Source organism: Pan paniscus, chromosome 9, assembly GCF_029289425.2.
Source record: "Pan paniscus chromosome 9, NHGRI_mPanPan1-v2.0_pri, whole genome shotgun sequence".
Taxonomy (NCBI): domain Eukaryota; kingdom Metazoa; phylum Chordata; class Mammalia; order Primates; family Hominidae; genus Pan; species Pan paniscus.
In genome coordinates, this window is record NC_073258.2 from 11,116,573 (window position 1) to 11,134,565 (window position 17,993).

Here is a 17,993-nt window from a genome sequence, read left to right on the forward strand (position 1 = left end):
GGGAGCCCAGGTTCTAGTACTTAGGGTATGAAGACATGGGGTCCTCTGCTGACTTCCCTCAAAGTATATGGTAAACGTAAGACCAACACAGACGTTGGCCAGTTAAACATTTCTGTTTATAAAGTCAGAATAATACCTGTTGAACACTGAAAGGCCTGCATGTATTGTACTCTGAATTTTACAGTGAATGAGAGAATGTACCCTAATTGTTCAACAGGGCTCAAAAGGAAATATTCCATTTTGATGGGTCACATTCTAAAGAGGGGCAGTGTGATAGGAATGAGATGGTCCTTTAGGACTTAAGTCCTCAGCCCAAGGTTTTTCCACGTGGCCCCCTCATCTTTTTTTTTTTTTTTTTCCCAAGACGGAGTCTCGCTCTGTCGCCCAGGCTGGAGTGCAGTGGCGCGATTTCAGCTCACTGCAAGCTCCACCTCCCGGGTTCACGCCATTCTCCTGCCTCAGCCTCCCGAGTAGCTGGGACTACAGGCGCCCGCTACCACGCCCGGCTAATTTTTTGTATTTTTAGTAGAGACGGGGTTTCACCGTGTTAGCCAGGATGGTCTCGATCTCCTGACCTCGTGATCCGCCCGCCTCGGCCTCCCAAAGTGCTGGGATTACAGGTGTGAGCCACCGCGCCATGCCTTTTTTTTTTTTTTTAAATGGAATCTCTCTTGCCAGGCTGGAGTGCAATGGCACGATCTCGGCTCACTGCAGCCTCCGCCTCCCAGGTTAAGCAATTCTCCTGCCTCAGCTTCCTGACTAACTGGGATTACAGGCGCCCACCACCATGCCCAGCTAATTTTTGTATTTTCAGTAGAGATGGGGTTTCACCATGTTGGCCATGCTGGTCTCTAACTCCTAACCTCAAGTGATCTGCCCACATCGGCCTCCAAAAGTTCTGGGATTATAGTGTGAGCCACTGCGCCCGGCCATGGCTCCTTAATCTTGATCCAAATTATTGTTACATCCAGAATGTGATGAATCAAAATCTCGAGATGGGGGTCCAGCAATCTGAAATTTCAGTATGCCAGGGCTTTTCTGTATGTCAAAGTGGGTTTGAAATAGTTAATTTTTCTTCTAGTCTGAAATGTATCGGGAAAATTTGGAAATCCTGAAGGCTGGAAATTGAAATAAGTTTTTCTAGGATTTGTGTCTCTTGCTATTGGAAAACTGATGGTGACCAATTCATGTTTACAAATAAGATCCTCAGATCTCAGGGTAAATTATGATTTGCTACAGTTTTATGGTTCTTCCTGTGATTTTGAGCTTTTTTTGACCCAAAATAATACAGTCTAAAACTCTAGACAAATAAGATGGCACTTAGACTCCTGGGCTTTAGTTAGTGGAGGTTTCCTTAGTGCACTGTGGGGTCATAATAAGCCGAGAACCATGGCCGTCCATGGGACACATCTGTCAGGACAACCTTTAGAGGATGTTGGGGATCAAATAGAAGGCACAGAGAAGCACTGAATTGGCTTACATAAGAATAGGCTAGAATTACAAGTAGTGAAACCTTGATTCAGCTGGACAATTTTAAACAAATATATCATTTGGCTTGTATCTTCTGTTGTGCTGGAGAAAGTTAGAAATAAGGGCTCTCCAGACCAGCCTGACCAACCTGGAGAAACCTTGTCTCTACTAAATACACAAAATTAGCCAGGCGTGGTGGCACATGCCTGTAATCCCAGCTACTTTGGAGGCTGAGCCAGGAGAATCTCCAGGAGGCGGAGGTTGCTGTGAGCCGAGATCGTGCCATTGCACTCCAGCTTGGGCAACAAGAGTGAAACTCTGTCCCCCCCCCCCGCCAAAAAAAGTAAGGGCTCTCCATTAGGGCCCATAGAGGACTTTTAATATGGAACCTGAATCCAAGGATCCCACAATAAGTGGTCAGTAGTTCATGATGAATTAAAAGACTCAATATTTGGTCTTCACCCAATACCTGTGTGACTTTTAGTCGTAATTTCCTCATCTTTAAAATTTCAGTGAAAGTGCCTACCTGAGGATTGTGTAGATTAAAGTGGAAACCGTGCACTTAATTTTTTGTTTTGTTTTGAGACGGAGTCTCGCTCTGTCGCCCAGGCTGGAGTGCAGTGGTGCGATCTCAGATCACTGCAAGCTCCGCCTCCTAGGTTCAGACCATTCTCCTGCCTCAGCTTCCCAAGTAGCTGGGACTACAGGCGCCCGCCACCGCGCCCGGCTAATTTTTTGCATTTTTAGTAGAGACAGGGTTTCACCGTGTTCGCCAGGATGGTCTCGATCTCCTGATCTGCCCGCCTCAGCCTCCCAAAGTGCTGGGATTACAGGCATGAGCCACCGCGCCCGGCCCAGGCACTTAATTTTTGTGTTTGACTTAGTAACTTAAGTGCAAACTATTACGGGAGCAGATGGAGTCAATTGGCCTTCATGTGATTGTCAGTGGGAAATTGGTCCAAGCAGAGGGAATCCTGGTTCAGGAAACTGGTTTGGGAAGGTGAGGCAAACGGGAAGTGCTATGGTGGAGAGAAAGATTACTCTGGCCGGGCTGTAAAGGACGGCTACAATGGGAGGCTGAAGGCAGAACCAAGAAAATGGGAGTGAGTATGGAAAAGGTACGATTCAGACGGCATAATGGACGGGACTTGGAGACTGAATTGTAGTGGGCCGACCACAAAATGATAAGGCATGGAAGGAAGTAGAGTTTGGGGGGAAGGATCCCTAGTCCCTTAATGGCTACCTTCTTCCCCAGGAGTTGTTAGGCCATCCGATCCCCTGGCCTGGGAAAGAAACACTGATTTCGTTGCTGGCTTGTTCACTCACCAGAAGCTACAGCTACTAACAGTTCTAAAAACTTTCATGTGATGAGGAACAGACGAAAATAGTTTTGAGCCCTAAGTCCGCCGATGCCAGTGCTTTCTTGAACCCGCATTTACTAAAATATTTTCATGACTGCCAAGCTTTGAATAGCCTGCTGTGTTCATGGAGGCTCATACTGGCGATCTCTCCAGTGGCTGGCTAAAGCTTGAATTGCAAAAGATCTAATTTCTGGTCTAATGTATATATGCCTTAAATATAGTTGCGTTCAAACATGGGAGCTGCAGGTGCAACTTGATTTTATGACAAATGTCTGCCACATAATTTGCACAAGCAGTGCTCGTCAAGGGCAGCTAAATCAGGCGAGCTTTCAATCAAAATAAATGTACTACTAAACCCTACTTAGCGGCTAACTAGCCCAAGAGCAGACAGCCCAGGGACGGACTGCAAGTCGGAAGCGCGGGCGGAAGCTGTGCAGCGCCCACCTGGTGGCTCCATCGGCCGCGTTCATCAGTCAGCACGACCCGACCTCAGTGGCGTCCTCACAACACAGACCGGAGCTTGGGTCTTACCCCGGCACCTGAGAACCACTTCCGGTGAGTAGCTTCTACTTCCGGAGACGATGACTCCCCCGCGTCCCAGACCGGAAGAAGCCCGGCGGAGACCGGCCTCGCTCGGCCACTTCCGGCAAGGGCGGAGCCGGCCAGTGGTGCGCGAGCGCAGATACCTCCCCTGGAGAGGCGGGATGTTCAACTCCACCCCTGGTCCTTGGGCGGCCGTGGGTCCCCTTCGAAGCGGAGGAATGGCCAACCTCGCCGCACTTCGAGCCCCTTTAGGGTGCGTTTAAGAACAGTGGGCGTGGCCTTTACGTAAATCTTCGAGTTGGGAACCTCCAGAATTTGTCTCAATTGTCTAAAAGGTAATGAGCGTCAGCGACATTCAAGGGCACTTTGGGCTAAAAAAGAAAGTGCTTGTACACGGATGGAAATATTCTGGAAGAACATAAAAGGAATTTCCTCTTAGGAGGTTAGGGAAATGAGCACGAAGTATGTTTTGGTGCAGTTTTTTGTTCAACCCAATGCATATTTTCATATTGAGAGGCAATGTAAATGGAGCGAAAGTATCTTGAGAAAAAAAAAAAACTACCAGAACTTGCCGTTGCTGAAAAGTAATATTTTCTCTTTCGAGAGTTTTCATGGCCTTTTAAATTACACCCCCACCTCCACAGGCAAATAAATTTGTTTTGGAATGCATACCACATCATCTGGCTCTAGAAACGTATTTTGTGTAGCTCCCCTAGCAAGAATATAGGTTAAAGCGTAAATTTAATTCCTGGCTCTATTTTACATCCCAATTTTTATTTTCCTCTCATTCCCACTTTACGTTGTTTCAAATAACCTAGTTTGTGTATCCCTGTAAGTCATTTTGGTATAAAGTAGGTTATAAGTGTACATGCGAAAAGATGTTTTAACAAAAATGTAACTGAGCTGTGACTAATCCCACTTATTTTCTTGGGTCGTGCTATGGTTTGTTCTCCTGTGGGGATGAGTGAGTTCTCACTCTGCTGGGAATGGAGAGCAGGTTGTTTAAAAGGCGTCTGGCTTCCTCAGTTTCTCTCTTTTGCTTCCTCTCTTACTACCCGATCTCTTTGCACACGCCCAGCTCCCCTTCTGCTTTCTGCCGTGAGCTGAAACAGCCTGAGGCCCTCCCCAGGTATTGCTGCCCAATCTTTAACTTTTCAGCCATCAGAACCATAAGCCAAATAAGTCTTTTTTCTTTATCAATTACCCAGTCCCAGGTATTCTGTTATAGCAACACAAAATGGACTAAGATGGGCCCTAATTCCACCGATTCCAATGGGAACCAGAGTTTGACTAATGCTGTTTAAGGGCAATTCTTCAAAATATTGCTTTTTAAAAAGCCCAGAATACTTATTTCAAGACTACAGTTTATCAGAGCATTTAGAACCGTGTAATGAAGCGGCCTGCCCTGCATTAAAAGAACTAACTTAATTACAGAATAGAGGAGAACTGACACTCTTATAGGTGAGGGGACTTCCCTGGTAGAGGAGATAGCACTGTTATCCCTGAGCAACTGCCCCAGTGTTGTCAGAAAGCCACTGTTTAAGGATACTCCCTCTCAATGGCCACAATACCATCTTTTACAGGAGTGTTTTGGAAACAGTGGGGTTTTTTTTGTTTTTTTAATTAATAGAAATGGGGTCTTTACTATGTTGCCCAGGCTGGTCTCAAACTCCTGAGCTCCAATGATCCTCCTGCCTTGGCCTCCCAAAGTGCTGGTATTATAAGCATGAGCCACCACGCCTGGCCATGTTGGGTCATTTTTGTTGTCACAGTCATGGAGGGGAAGGGACCAGGGATGCTAAATATCTTGGAATGGATGAGCTGGTCCTACACAACAAAGAGAAATCTAACTTAAAATCTAACTTCATTTACACATAACCCAAAAGTTGGTTTGTTTTTTGTTTTTGCAGTTTTCATATACTTCTGTTTCCTAGGATTCTAACTACTGTTTAAATCAGGGGAAGCTCATACTTTGTTTTGCTGAGAACGTTACCAAAAATTGTTCATTTCAGAAAACTCACCAATAACTACTCAGTAGGATCTGAGATGCTGATACAACACTTTTCTCCATCTGCATATGTAGCTGTTGCATTCACAGTAATTCTGTGTACAGTATAGGCATCTGATTATCTCTTCTAGTACAGTTGTACACAAGCATTTACATATTTAAATATTATAACAAAATATTTGTTTTATTTCTCCCCTTTTATATTACAGTTAAGGTATATTTCGGTAGCTTATATTATCTTTGAATTTCATTTCAGGGTAGTGAAGGAGGGAATTAAAGTATTTGCTATTAAAAAAAAAACTGTTGGATCTGATAGGGATGAAAATCATTGGTTTAGAGGTCCAGAGATCATGTGAAAGAACGTGGAAAGAAGCCCTGAGATCATGTGAAAGAACGTGGAAAGAAGCCCTGAATATTTTTTGTAAACCTCAAGCCAGGCCCACTGTCCACACCCTCCTCTCCCCATAAGGCTGCTGTGCCTTGGCCATGGCAATCACTCTATGGGCCCTTGCAGCCTATTCTAAGCCATTATATGCCAGTACTGATTTTCCGGATTGGGACCAGAGCTGCAGCCACAGTAGCAGGGAGACATACCGCTCTGGTATTCACGCAAGGGCATACTATATTTTAAAGATACATAAAAGTGGCAAAATTTATGAATAAGGCTGGATGTGGTGGCTCATGCCTGTAATCCCAGCACTTTAGGAGGACTGTTTGAGCCCAGGAGTTCAAGACTAGCCTGGGCAACATAGTGAGACCCCGTTAATGCAAATTTAAAAAAAAAATTTACACATATACATCTTGTGATCGGATCACATGTCTAAAGGTTCTTTGGAGCCACGCTGAAAAAGGAGGGGTGAAGGAGAATTGGGGAGGAAGGGAGAGAGAGCGCATGTACCTTTTAGCCTTTTAGGAATTAAATCTGGTTTTTTGGGTTTTTTTTGAGATGGAGTCTCACCCTGTGCCCAGGCTGGAGTGCAATGGCGCGATCTCGGCTCACTGCAACCTCTGCCTTCCGGGTTCAAGCGATTCTCCTGCCTCAGTCTCCCAGTAGCTGGGATTACAGGCGCACACCACCATACCTGGTGAATTTTTTGTATCTTTAGTAGAGACGAGGCTTCACCATGTTGGCCATGCTGGTCTTGAACTCCTGACCTCGTGATCCACCCGCCTCAGCCTCTCAAAGTGCTGGGATTACAGGCATGAACCACCGCGCACGGCCTGTATTTTTCTTATTAAGGAATCTGGTTCTATGACTGTCCTAAGCCCAGGCTGAGTTAAGAGCGACGAGTTCTGGAGGGAACTACTTCCCACTCTGAGTCTTCTGGTTGTAATCCTTGTCTTTTCTCTTGATCTGAACTGAAGACTCATGAGGCTTCAATCTCTGTCCTAGTCCTGGCAAATGGCAGAGCCAGAAAATGACTTTGCCCTCCCAGAAGACAAACCCTCCACTTTATTCTGTGAGGCTGACAGCAGGCCCAAACCATGGGCAGGTTGGGGCCTGTGCAGGCCTCAGTGGAGATGGGGAGAAGGAAGAGGGGAAGGAAACTTAGGATGGGATCATCTCTCAACAAGGGTGGAAGGACAGGAAAACTTTACTCATGGTTCAAATCCTGTCAGACCCAAACACAATACCAAAGAAAATAGTTGCAGCTTAATGCCTCACTTGGGAGTTTGCAAAGTCTCTGCTCTCCGAAAGCCTTGGTGGGTGAAAAGCCTAAATCGTCCTTATTTCCCACCTTGCTTCTCTCCTTCCTCTTCCATGGAATGTAACAGTACTTTCTGTATGAAAACCTAGGGTTCCAATGGAAAAACGATTCACAGAGTGACATGCAAGAGTCACAGGGAGTAGGTCAGGGCTGTGCCCAAGCCTGGGTTGGCATTAGCTGGGCTTTACTCTACCAATGTTAGGACACTCAATGACATCTTAGGGGCTTCAGGCAGAAGAGGAAAATGTTAAGATTTACCTAATAATGGGGCCGAAGGGCAAAGAGCATTCTTTCCATCACTGGAAACACTTAAGCACAGGCTGAACAGTTGAGGGAAGCTGAACTACTGCAATGACTGGGTATCTTCTAACTCTTAAGACCGGTCATGCAACTTAGGCTGGAGAACTCCATTTCAGGGGAGGTCAGTGACTCACACTGAAGCTAACCTCTTAATCTAGTACTCAGTTCCCTGTGTGATGGTGTTTCATCCCTGACTGGCCAGTCCCAGCCCATTCCCAGGAGAGAGAACTAGATAACAAAGCCAAGGAACACATGAGGCTCTGGGCCCAAACAACTGTACATTGTTTATTGAGAACACCCGTAGATGGGAAGGAGGGATGCCCTGTACCGCATCGTGGCCACCACTGACTGGGAGCCAGGCCCAGAGAGCACTGGCAGAGCTGGGGGTGGGCTTCCCATGACACACTGACCATCTTGGAGGGTGGGAGGAATGAGAGGACTAGGCCTAAGACCCTGGTGCCATGCTACAAATGGGGACTGATTGGCCTTTGCCTTTCAAAAACAGAGGGTATGGGTATGCGGACTACCAGAAAAAAATAGAAACTTGATTTTTTTAAAAGGTCCTCCTGTACATAACAAGACAGCATCTGCTCTCCAGGGCCCGGGACTGGCAGCGGGGACCTCAGGCAGGCAGGCAGGCCGAAGGCCTCCAGGGAAGATCAGTGGTTTGGCTGAGACAGTCAGCTGCACAAAACTGGCCAGTCACGAGCACCCAGCAAAACTTCATCCATGCTCTGGCAGGACAGGAAAGCACCCGGCCCCTTGGGAATATACAAATATTTGCCATATTCTCTTTGCTTGTTACAAAAAACAGTTAAGAAAGCTTACAGCAGATTATTTACAAACAGTATCCTGGGATATGATGAAGGCAGAGGTGGGCTGGCTTGGAGGATGGGATCTGTGGGGGCAGAGGAGCCACAGCAGCCCAGAGGGTCCCAGGCTGGGCCTTCTCCCCAGGCTTCAGGCTCTGCAAGGCACTGGACTCTGCTACTGAGAAGGAGGCTTAATTCTTCTTGTGGAGAAACTTCATTTTGTTGCCTGTGGGCCAGAGAGGACAAGAGAGAATGTTCAGTGTTATCCCTTCCAACCTCCACTCCCTCTCCTCCCTGTAGCCCTAACCCTGTCAGTGGGAGAGGAAGGATTAGGAAGACTGGATTATAACTGTGATCTGATCCAGGGTAGTGAAAACACGTGAGAGCTCTAATTAGGGCACCGGTATTAACCACTGTGTGGTTTTACGCAAGCCACTTAACCTCTTTGGTCTCAATTTCTCTTTAAACAGAAACATGCTATGATTCTCTGATCTGGCGGGCTGAGCACCCTGCAGGGAGGGGTGCATTTTGCAGGAAGGGCACTCGCACTGCTGTGTCTGCAGACCTGTTATGGTCTAGAGGAAAGCTCACTGGCTCTAATGGCCTTCATATTCACTCAGGAAGGAGTGCAAACAGAAAGACCTGATGTATGTGGGAACCTGGGATTCCTCTTTGTAATGCAATATGGTAAATACAGCCTGCCCTCCATATCCATGAGTTCTGCGTCCATGGGTTCCATGTTTATAGATTCAACCAACTGGAGATCAAGAATATTTGGGGGAAAAAATGGATGGTGGTGTCTGTACTGAACATATATAGACTTTTTTTTCTCGTCATTATTCCCTAAACAATACAGTATAATATCTATTTACAGCTGGGCATGGTGGCTAACGCCTATAATCCCAACACTTTGGGAGGTCAATATGGGAGTATTACTTGAGCCCAGGAGTTTGAGACCAGCCTGGGCAACATAGCAAGACATCATCTCTACAAAACAGATTTTAAAAATAGCCAGGTGTAATGGCATATGCCTGTAGTCCCAGCTACTCAGGAGGTGGAGGAGGGAGGATCACATGAGGCCGGAAGTTTGAGGCTGCGGTGAGCTAGGATTGCACCACTGCACTCCAGCCTGAGTGACAGAGCCAGACCTTGCCTCTAAAATAAAATAAATAAAATATACAATAAATAAAATAACAAAATTTATATTATATTAGGTATTATAAGTAATCTAAAGATGATCTAAAGTATATGGGAAGATGTGCACAGGTTATATGCAAATACTATGCCATTTTATAGAAGGGACTTGAGCATCTGTGGATTTTGGTATCCTTGGGTATCCAGGAACCAATCCCCCACAGATATTGAAGGACCACTACTGTGCAAAATGCCCTTGGAATTCTGGCTGAGAACCTTCTAGTCACTATGGGATGTCTACATCCTGTTCTGTCTACAGCCCCAGTATAACACATGTTGACATTGATTTAGAGTATTCGGGAACACAAATCTCCCAGCCCCTTCCTTCTTGCTGAACATCTATCTCATCAGTAACAAGGCTACTTACCCAAACCTCGGAGAAACTTATTCATTCCACTCTGCTCAGTGTCTGGGAGTTCTTCTAAGTACTGCTCCACTCGCTGCTCAAAAAGGCCTGGGTAAAAGAAACAGGCATAGGGAAGAGAACAGTCATTGGAGGAAGGGAAGGAGAGGCCTACATGAAGGGAACCATGGAGCACAGATGCCAAAAAAGGAGAAAGAAAACATCTGGGATGATAATTTGCAGGAGCATCTTACTAGAATTCGGGCTGGCTCATCAAAGCGATCATTAGTGACATCTTGCCGGGGTTTGCTGCTGCCACCCTGCCTCCCCATGCACATTCCCAAGCTGCACTAGGTGAGGAGGCTGCTTCTCAGTTCAGAGCTGCCCCAAGTGGACATCTCTAGCTTCCTTCAGACAACTCTACCATGTTGTTCCAAAAAGGTTGTTATACTAAATGGATAGTATTAGAGGACAGAAGAAATACTAACCCTGAGGTTAGACAGAAAAATTGTGATGAGATGAAAAAGCCCTCGAATGAGCTGATGAAATAGCAAAAAACAAGATAACCATCTGCCTTAAATGAAGACTGCCACCAACCTACGACAGCTGGCCCAATGCTCTCTAAGGGAATTCCCAACCCCTGGGTTCTCAGAACCCCCGAAATTGCTCAGTCTGCTCCTTTTCTCTGGATAGAAGGGCTTTCTCCTATCCTTCTCTTTGAGGAGGGGGTGGGCAACCAATGGCATGCTGCTCCTAGGTGGAGACGAGTCCTACCTCAAGCCATGTGGCTTAGCTTGTGCACAGCCTTGTGAAGGCATTTACTGGGACCGGAGGAGAAGAATGCTACCTTGAAGTTTCTAACAGAGGTAAAGGGATGTTAAGAGGCCTGGCCCTAGCTGATGTCCAAGAGCTTCCATCATAGTGCCTGGTTCTTCAGCCCTGCTGTGGGTGAAAAAATTAGAGAAGAGAGCTGATAACCAAGACTTACCCTTTGCCCGACACTTTCTTAGCTCCCTGTCTTGGATGAAGCCAGCAAACATCTGAGACTCCATAAAAACCTCAAGAAAGCGGCGGATGCTTTTGGAGGCCACAGATTTGCGGAAGGCCTCTCGCTGAAAGGCCCTCTCTCCCTTCTCACTCTGTGTCAGAAAGAGGGAGTAGTGCCCAACGGTCTCCACAAAGAACCGGATAAACACCTCCGACACCAGCCCATTGAGGGTATTACATTCTGGAAGGGAAAAGAAAATCTTTGAGGTTCAGGTCAAGAGCCTGCAAAGCCTTCCTCAATCTTCCTGGTGTAGTCTTCCTCTCCCCAACAAGACTTCCAGCCAGTACCACTCTTCTGTTCTGGAAGCTCTTTTTGAGACCGAGTTTCACTCTTGTTGCCCAAGTTAGAGCGCAATGGCGCCATCTCAGCTCATTGCAACCTCCGCCTCCTGGGTTCAAGCAATTCTCCTGCCTCAGCCTCCCAAGTAGCTGGGATTACAGGTGCACTTTTTGTATTTTTAGTAGAGATGGGGTTTCACCATGTTGGCCAGGCTGGTCTCAAACTCCTGACCTCAGGTGATCCACCCGCCTTGGCCTCCCCAAGTGCTGAGATTACAGGCGTGAGCCACCACACCCGGCCTCTGGAAGCTTGCTTTCTTGTGCTCATAGCCTTGTAACTAGCCTACGAGCTGCAGAAGGCCAGAAACTATGTTCTGAACATGGAAGTTGAAACATAATTGCTGGATGAATTAAAGTAGAAACCAGAGCACCACTTTCATCATATCCCTCACCCTAAGTGATTTTTCTGGCTTCCAAGGAAGAGGAAGTGCGTTTCATCTCCTGCAATGGCTTGAGGCAAGGCCTCAGAAGGAGGAATAATTAGTTTTCTGTCAGCAGAAAGTATCTTTGGGGTTGCCACATGTCTTTGGGTTTTCCTTCCTAAACTACCTGGGGTAGAAAAGACACTAGAGTGAGACCAAGGTCCTCATCAGCCAGAAAGGGTTTGGTGTGCAGAGGCAGAGTTCTGGCCCTATGGGGCCCTGACCCAGAGCAGAGGGAGCCTGGAGCAGAGCTGACCGTGCCCGGGCACTATTCTCACCATCGTCGGAGTCGCTGTCAGAGTCCTGGGAGATCAGCTCATTCTTCCTCTCCAGAGCCTGCTCCAGAGCTGCCTGTAACTTCCTAGGTAACAACGTGTCCTCGTCGTCCATCTGCAGGAGAAAGAAAGCACAGTGACAATCATAGCTGACACTGAGCACTTACTATGTGCTAAGACCTGTTAGAAGAGCCTGAGTAGATAATCTCATTTATCTCTCCCAGTAACCCTCATAACTATCATCAACCTCATTTTAAGATGAGGAACTGAAGCACAGAAAGGTTAAGAAACTTGCCCAAGATTACAGAGATTAAAAGTGGTAGAGGGTCAGGCGCAGTGGCTCACGCCAGTAATCCCAACACTTTGGGAGGCTGAGTGGGAGGATCGCTTGAGCCCAGGAGGGAGTTCGAGACCAGCCTGGGCAACTTAGCAGGTCCCTCTATCTGCAAAACACACACAAAAAAACAATTAGTCAAGTATGGTGGCATGCACCTGTACTCCCAGCTACTTAGGCTGACATGGGGAGGATCACCTGAACCCAGGGAGGTCGAGGCTGCAGTGTCATGACTGTACCACTGCACTCCAGCCTGGATGGCAGTGAGACCCTGTCTCCAAAAAAAAAAAAAAAAAAAAGGTGGTAGAGCCAGTGTGGCATTCACTGGCCTTTGTGACCAGGACCAGCCAGGGGTTTCTGATTAGGTCTCCCCAATTCCTCCATCTTCAGCTCCAGGCAGGAGGCACAGTTGGCTTGGGGCAGGGGGACTGTGGCCAGCCTGTGTCTCAGGAATGAAGTTAGACTGTTGTTTCGTCTCTATACTCTGTTTCTGTGTCCACATCACTATGCCTGGTACCCAGGGAGTCCTCAGCTCCGTCACTGGTGTGTAACAGACAATAGGTACATTTCCATAGGGGAGAGCATTGGGTTGTGCTCCTTTGTAGAGAGCCAGGAGGGTTTCCACAACTAACAAAGGCTTTTTGTAGTTGACAACAATGATCGCAAACCTGTACGTTACATAACAATGTGGGGGTTACACAAACATAGTTATTTGTATAACCCCCAGCAAACATTTCAAGGCAGGTGTTGTCACCACCTCTCCTTTAGAGCTCAGAAGAATTTAGAGGCCTAAGACCATGTGGCTCAAAGGGGGCAAAGTCCAGTGGCCAAGTCTATGGACTCCCAGGCCGTGTTCTTCAAATTCCCACACTGCCTTCTAGAAGCTCATGATGTCACTGGAAAGGCAGACCCTGCTAAGGTCAAGGATTCCAAGACCAGCTTCTCCCCATCCTTGACTAGTCTGTGAGTAGTACTGAACCCAGAGAGCTCAACAAACAGGTTGAGTAGTGTGTGTGATGGTGCAGGGTGCTCAGGAGCCCAACTCTAGCAAGCACCCACCCTCTTACCTGTCGGATGAATCGGTCAGATCCCAGATTCACCATCAGCGCCTGAGAAAAGGAGTCATTAGCAGAGTGGCTCAGGGCATGAGTCCCGCAATGCCCTCTGCCAGGCCTCCAGACCTCCCAGGTTCCCAGGGTCAGAAAACAGGAAGTACTCCAGCCGGGGATAGACCTCCCAGGGAGAAAGGATGAGAGCCTGGTAAAGAGGCCGAGGGGCCACAAGTAAGATCCCAGCACCTGCTTCCCCCTCCACCCTTCCCCCCAGCTGGTTCCCCCGGTGGCCCACCTCCTCCACAGGCAGCTCCTTCAGTTTGGGGAGGGAGCTGGAGAGCAGGCCAACCAGGAAGGGGGTGGGACAGCAGACGATGTCAATCATGGAGGCCGGGAGGACAGGAATGAAGGTGTGCTGCCAGGAGAAGGGGTAGAGCAAGGCCACCACCGCGTGGGAGCAGCTGGAGAGGGTACTGATGGGCAGACAGAGAGACAGAGTACCTGAGCCCAGGCCCAGGAACTTAGAGCTCGCTGGAGGCTCAGGACAGCCTTTGATCGTAAACCTCCCAGTGCAACAAAAATGCTAATGGGGCTCAGGGACCCTGCAGACTGGTGAAGTCCCCACTTTCCCACTGCGTAGCGCCTCAAGGACAACAATGCTACTCTCTTAGGGAAATTGTACCTGCAAACAGCCAGGAAGGTATGCAGCAACCCGCAGGACAGTCATCTGACAAAGATCTGGAAAAGGGCTGTCTCGGGTTTGGGGGGCACATCAGTGGGCCCGTGGCTGAGGAGGCAGGAGGTTTTGTAAACCCCTAGGGCCAGTGAATGCAGATCGTGGGTACCCTCTCGCACCCCACATCAGAACTAGGCAAGAGGGACAAAGAACTTGTGGAAAACCTAAAACATCAGCAACGGATCATGAGCTGGCTGGACCTACCCCTCCCCTCTCCAGCCAGAGGCAGACCCCAGGCAGAACAGGAAGGACATCTTTTCCAAGACCCCAGATTGGCAGAACTTGAATACCCGGCCAGGCCAAGAACAAGACCTTGGGATCGTCCCTCCCAGAATGGTCCTGGAATGTGCTCAGAGGCAGCTGCAACCACAGGAAACAATAGCTGTATTCACAGCCCCACGGGAGCTGGGCTGGGGGGGCAGGGTGGCAAAGAGGAAGCTCAGCCCTGAATTAGAGGGTAGAACCTTCAGGAAAAGAAACCTCATGGTCCAGGCTCTCTTAGGGGCCACTAAGGTCAGGCCAGGCCAGGGCACCAAAGCCGGGCAGTCAGGGGCTTTGTTGGCTGACAATGACCATGGCTGGCACACAGGAGGGGCCTCTTGGAACTGCTGTACCCAGCTCATTCCAGCTGTTGGGCTAGATTTCTTCACAAGGGCCTGATGGGCCCACAGAACACCTAGAACTGTGAGACACAGAAGCATTGAGGCTGTGATGGGAACAAGTGAGGGGCAGTTTTCCTTTCTAAACCCTGGTGCTCTATGGAAAAGTCAGCAGCTCTGGTTTTTCTTCCTCCTTTCTTCTCCTGGGCTGAGGATGGGCCTGCGTTCCTGTCCCTCTGAAGGCAATCGGGAGTTCTTTTCTCGGGCTCCTCTCAACTGCTCCCTCATACATGCGGAAGGAAATACCCCAGGGATTCAGGACTTATTGGAGGACAAACCAGAACGGGGATTTTCCTTCACTGCCCTCCTCTGAGCACCTGACATTTAAGGTGGCTTAATCAATGTCCAAATGACCACTCTAGAGAAACCACTTTTTGGGATGGATTCTTTGACCAAAACAATATGTAACATGTTGCCAATAACCCATCCTGTTGTTGTAGGACTTATTAAGAAATTATTTTACGCAGAGAGGAAAAGTTTTTGTTTCCTTTTTTTAAAAAAACTTTTAAATTTTTATTTATTTATTTATTTTGAGACAGAGTCTCACTCCCAGGCTGGAGTGCAGTGGCACAATCTCCACTCACTGCAACCTCCACCTCCTGGATTCAAGCAATTCTCCTGCCTCAGCCTCCTGAGTAGCTGGGACTACAGGCACAGCTAATACAGGGTTTCACCATGTTGGCCAGGAGAGTCTCGATCTCTTGACCTTGTGATCTGCCCACCTCGGCCTCCCAAAGTGCTGGGATTACAGGCGTGAGCCACTGTACCTCATTTCCTTTAAAGCAGCTCAAAAACGTTTCTTGTCTAGAAAGAAAGCCCCGGCTCTTACAGCCAGGCAGGCAACCTTTGATACGCAAATGCAGACCATTAGAAACTGGGTCCACCCAACATGGCAATTCCCACCGTTGTCCTCTTGCCCTTGCCCCCACAGGTGCCTAGCAGCATGGCTGCCCCGCATATTCCCACGTGTGTAGAACATCAGGCGCCCTACATTCGCATATTAAAAGGCTAGGATGGGAGGGCCAGCTTCCGGAGGAGGGGGGGCTACGTGAATGACATGCCTGGTCAAACCAATCCCCTAAGTGCTATGCAAATCAAACACCGCCTCCTCCAGCCTTCTTATAAAACTGGCTGGTATCCACAGCACTTGGGGTTCCCTCTCTCGGCTTTGGAGCCTCTCTCCCTCTGTCTCTGTACTTTCTTCTTTCTGCCTTTCTTCTTTCCTTCTTGCCTATTAAACTCTCCGCTCCTTAAAACCACTCCACGTGTGTCGGTGTCGTTTTATCTAAACCAGCATAAGAACCAAAAACCCTAGTGTTCCTCCACTCATCGGAGCCGTATCACTTGTCCCTTGCCTGTGTCACCCCCTAACCACCACTGACCTAAAACTTTTTTCTTTTTTAAACCTTGGCTGTCTAGAAGAGCTCCGACTTCTTACTTCCTAAACTGCCTCACGTCCAGTGACCATCACTTCTGCCACCCCTCCCATGGCCACCACCAGACCTTCTCGACACCTCTACCTCTAAAATCATAAATGCCAGCATTTCAGACCAAGACCTGTGACCCATCCAGCTCTTTTCTTACTCCTCCTAAACTAGCTCCCCCACTTCCCTGGCACCTCCAGGCCCTGCACATCATCTGTTTCCCGGTGTGGGCTGGCCAGCCTTCCTCACCCACTCTCCTCTCTGCACCTCAATGCCCCCATCGCATCCTTCTCCCCAGCCCTCCCATTGCCCAGCCCTGGGCCACTGCAGTTGCTTTCTCCAGGGGACACCCTCCACAGGACCCTCGCTGGCTGGCTCAGCATTCCTCACACTGTCCCCGGTCAGTGCTCTTGCCCCTTCCTCACAGCAGCTCTTTCCTCAAACTCAGCATCCCATTGAGATGGCTTTGCCTCCCCCTCCAGAAGAAATGCAACCATCCGCCAAAAATCTCAATTTCTTAACCTTTCCCCTTTACATAACCCGGCACCTGCACAGTCTTGGCTGTTGCAAAGGAAGAAATGTCCCTCCCTCTCCCCTCAGGCCAAGCCCTCCACAGGGTTCTCAATCCTGCCATCTGTGTGCTCCCAAACCCTGCTCCCTCACCCACACAGGGGTGCTACCTTTCCACCTAGTCTTCCATCTCCCTACGCACAGCCCCACTCCAGCACTGGTCTCCGGCGCATGCTTAGGCTCCTGAACACTTGCTGATTCGCTTGTGGGCGTGCCTTCCCCCCTCCCTTCTGCTTCCTTGCCCGGCTGGGCCCTACCTGAGCTTATCTGCCACAAAAATGACCCGGCGCTCCAGCAGCAGTGAGGCAAAGATTCGGATGAGCTGGCGCACACTGAGGCAGGTAAAAAGGCACTCAAAGTCCACGTGCTCCAGCCTTGAGTCCATGGGCCGCCGCAGCTCTAACACCTGCAGGAGAGCGATGGGAAAGTGGGCTGGGGCCAGCCAAGTGGGTGCTGCCCTCCAGCCCTCCACGAAGCAACTGGAGGCTGCTTTCCCCTTCCAACCTGATCTTTTCCAGGTCTCTCGTCTACCCTGCTATGCAGTAAACCCCTCTTCTCCATCCCTCGGACTACAGCTCTGCTCTCATAGCACTCGAACACCCAGCCTGTGGGCAAGAGGGCTGCCTGTGAAAGCGGGGAAGACTCCAGAAGGAAGGAGTTGAGGGGCCATCCATTGGGACCTCAGAAAGAGAGGACAGCTGACTGCTCTTAAGAGATAGGGAGAGGAAGGGAACCACACAGCCACATCTCTAGGGTCCTCCTGCCCACCTCCCCAGACAAAGGTCTAAGCCCTCAATGCTGACTAGACCCCACTGCTCTCCAGGCATCTCCGCATCCCAGGACTCTAATCCCTGCCATTGCCTCTGGAAGGGCAATGCTGGGGTCCTTGTTGCCCTGTCCCCCTCCCTTTCCTGCAGAAAGAGTTTCCTTCCAGAGGCTGTTTGTCCTGCTATCCTGGCCTTTATCTCCATCACCCTAAGTCCCGTGCCAGGCACAAGGAAAACACAAGCAAAGGGCTGGCCATTCTGCAACCTTGCCAGGAAGCAGGACTCTTATCAGGGCCAGGCCTGGCCCTCTTTCCTCCAAAGGCTGCTCCCAAGGTGAGTGCCACAGCTCAGAGAGCCACTTCTCTGGGGGAGTCACAGGGGTGGAAGGTAGTGAGTGACTCCAGCGGTGAGGGCAGGAGGAACTGCTGACGCTCAGGCCGTGCCAAAGCAGCTGTCCCTGGGGTCTGCCTGGCCTCCTCCTCGGTCCCGCAGCATGTGTGTGCAGCATAGATGTGCAGGCCTCCTGAAAACTAGGGTGAGAAACCAGTTCTCTCTCATTGCCCCATGGCATCAAAGGTAATGCTTTACAAGGAGTTTTTATACCCACGTCATCTCATTTGTTCCTCAG

General features: G+C 49.0%; 1 protein-coding gene across 9 annotated transcripts in view; it reads right to left on the reverse strand.

The window, feature by feature from the left end:
* Positions 1-7,650: 7,650 nt before the first annotated feature.
* Positions 7,651-17,993, reverse strand: part of DENND2B (DENN domain containing 2B) — a 178,087-nt gene continuing 167,744 nt past the window's right edge. For all 9 annotated transcript variants that reach the window (XM_063608370.1, XM_034932101.3, XM_055094080.2 and 6 more), the window contains 7 exons: positions 16,856-17,004; positions 13,505-13,682; positions 13,225-13,266; positions 11,827-11,938; positions 10,729-10,968; positions 9,765-9,851; positions 7,651-8,429 (listed from right to left, as the gene is read on the reverse strand). In XM_063608370.1, coding sequence (XP_063464440.1) covers positions 8,395-8,429; positions 9,765-9,851; positions 10,729-10,968; positions 11,827-11,938; positions 13,225-13,266; positions 13,505-13,682; positions 16,856-17,004 — 843 coding nt within the window. In that variant the 3' untranslated portion in view covers positions 7,651-8,394. The remainder of the gene's footprint in view (positions 8,430-9,764; positions 9,852-10,728; positions 10,969-11,826; positions 11,939-13,224; positions 13,267-13,504; positions 13,683-16,855; positions 17,005-17,993) is intronic.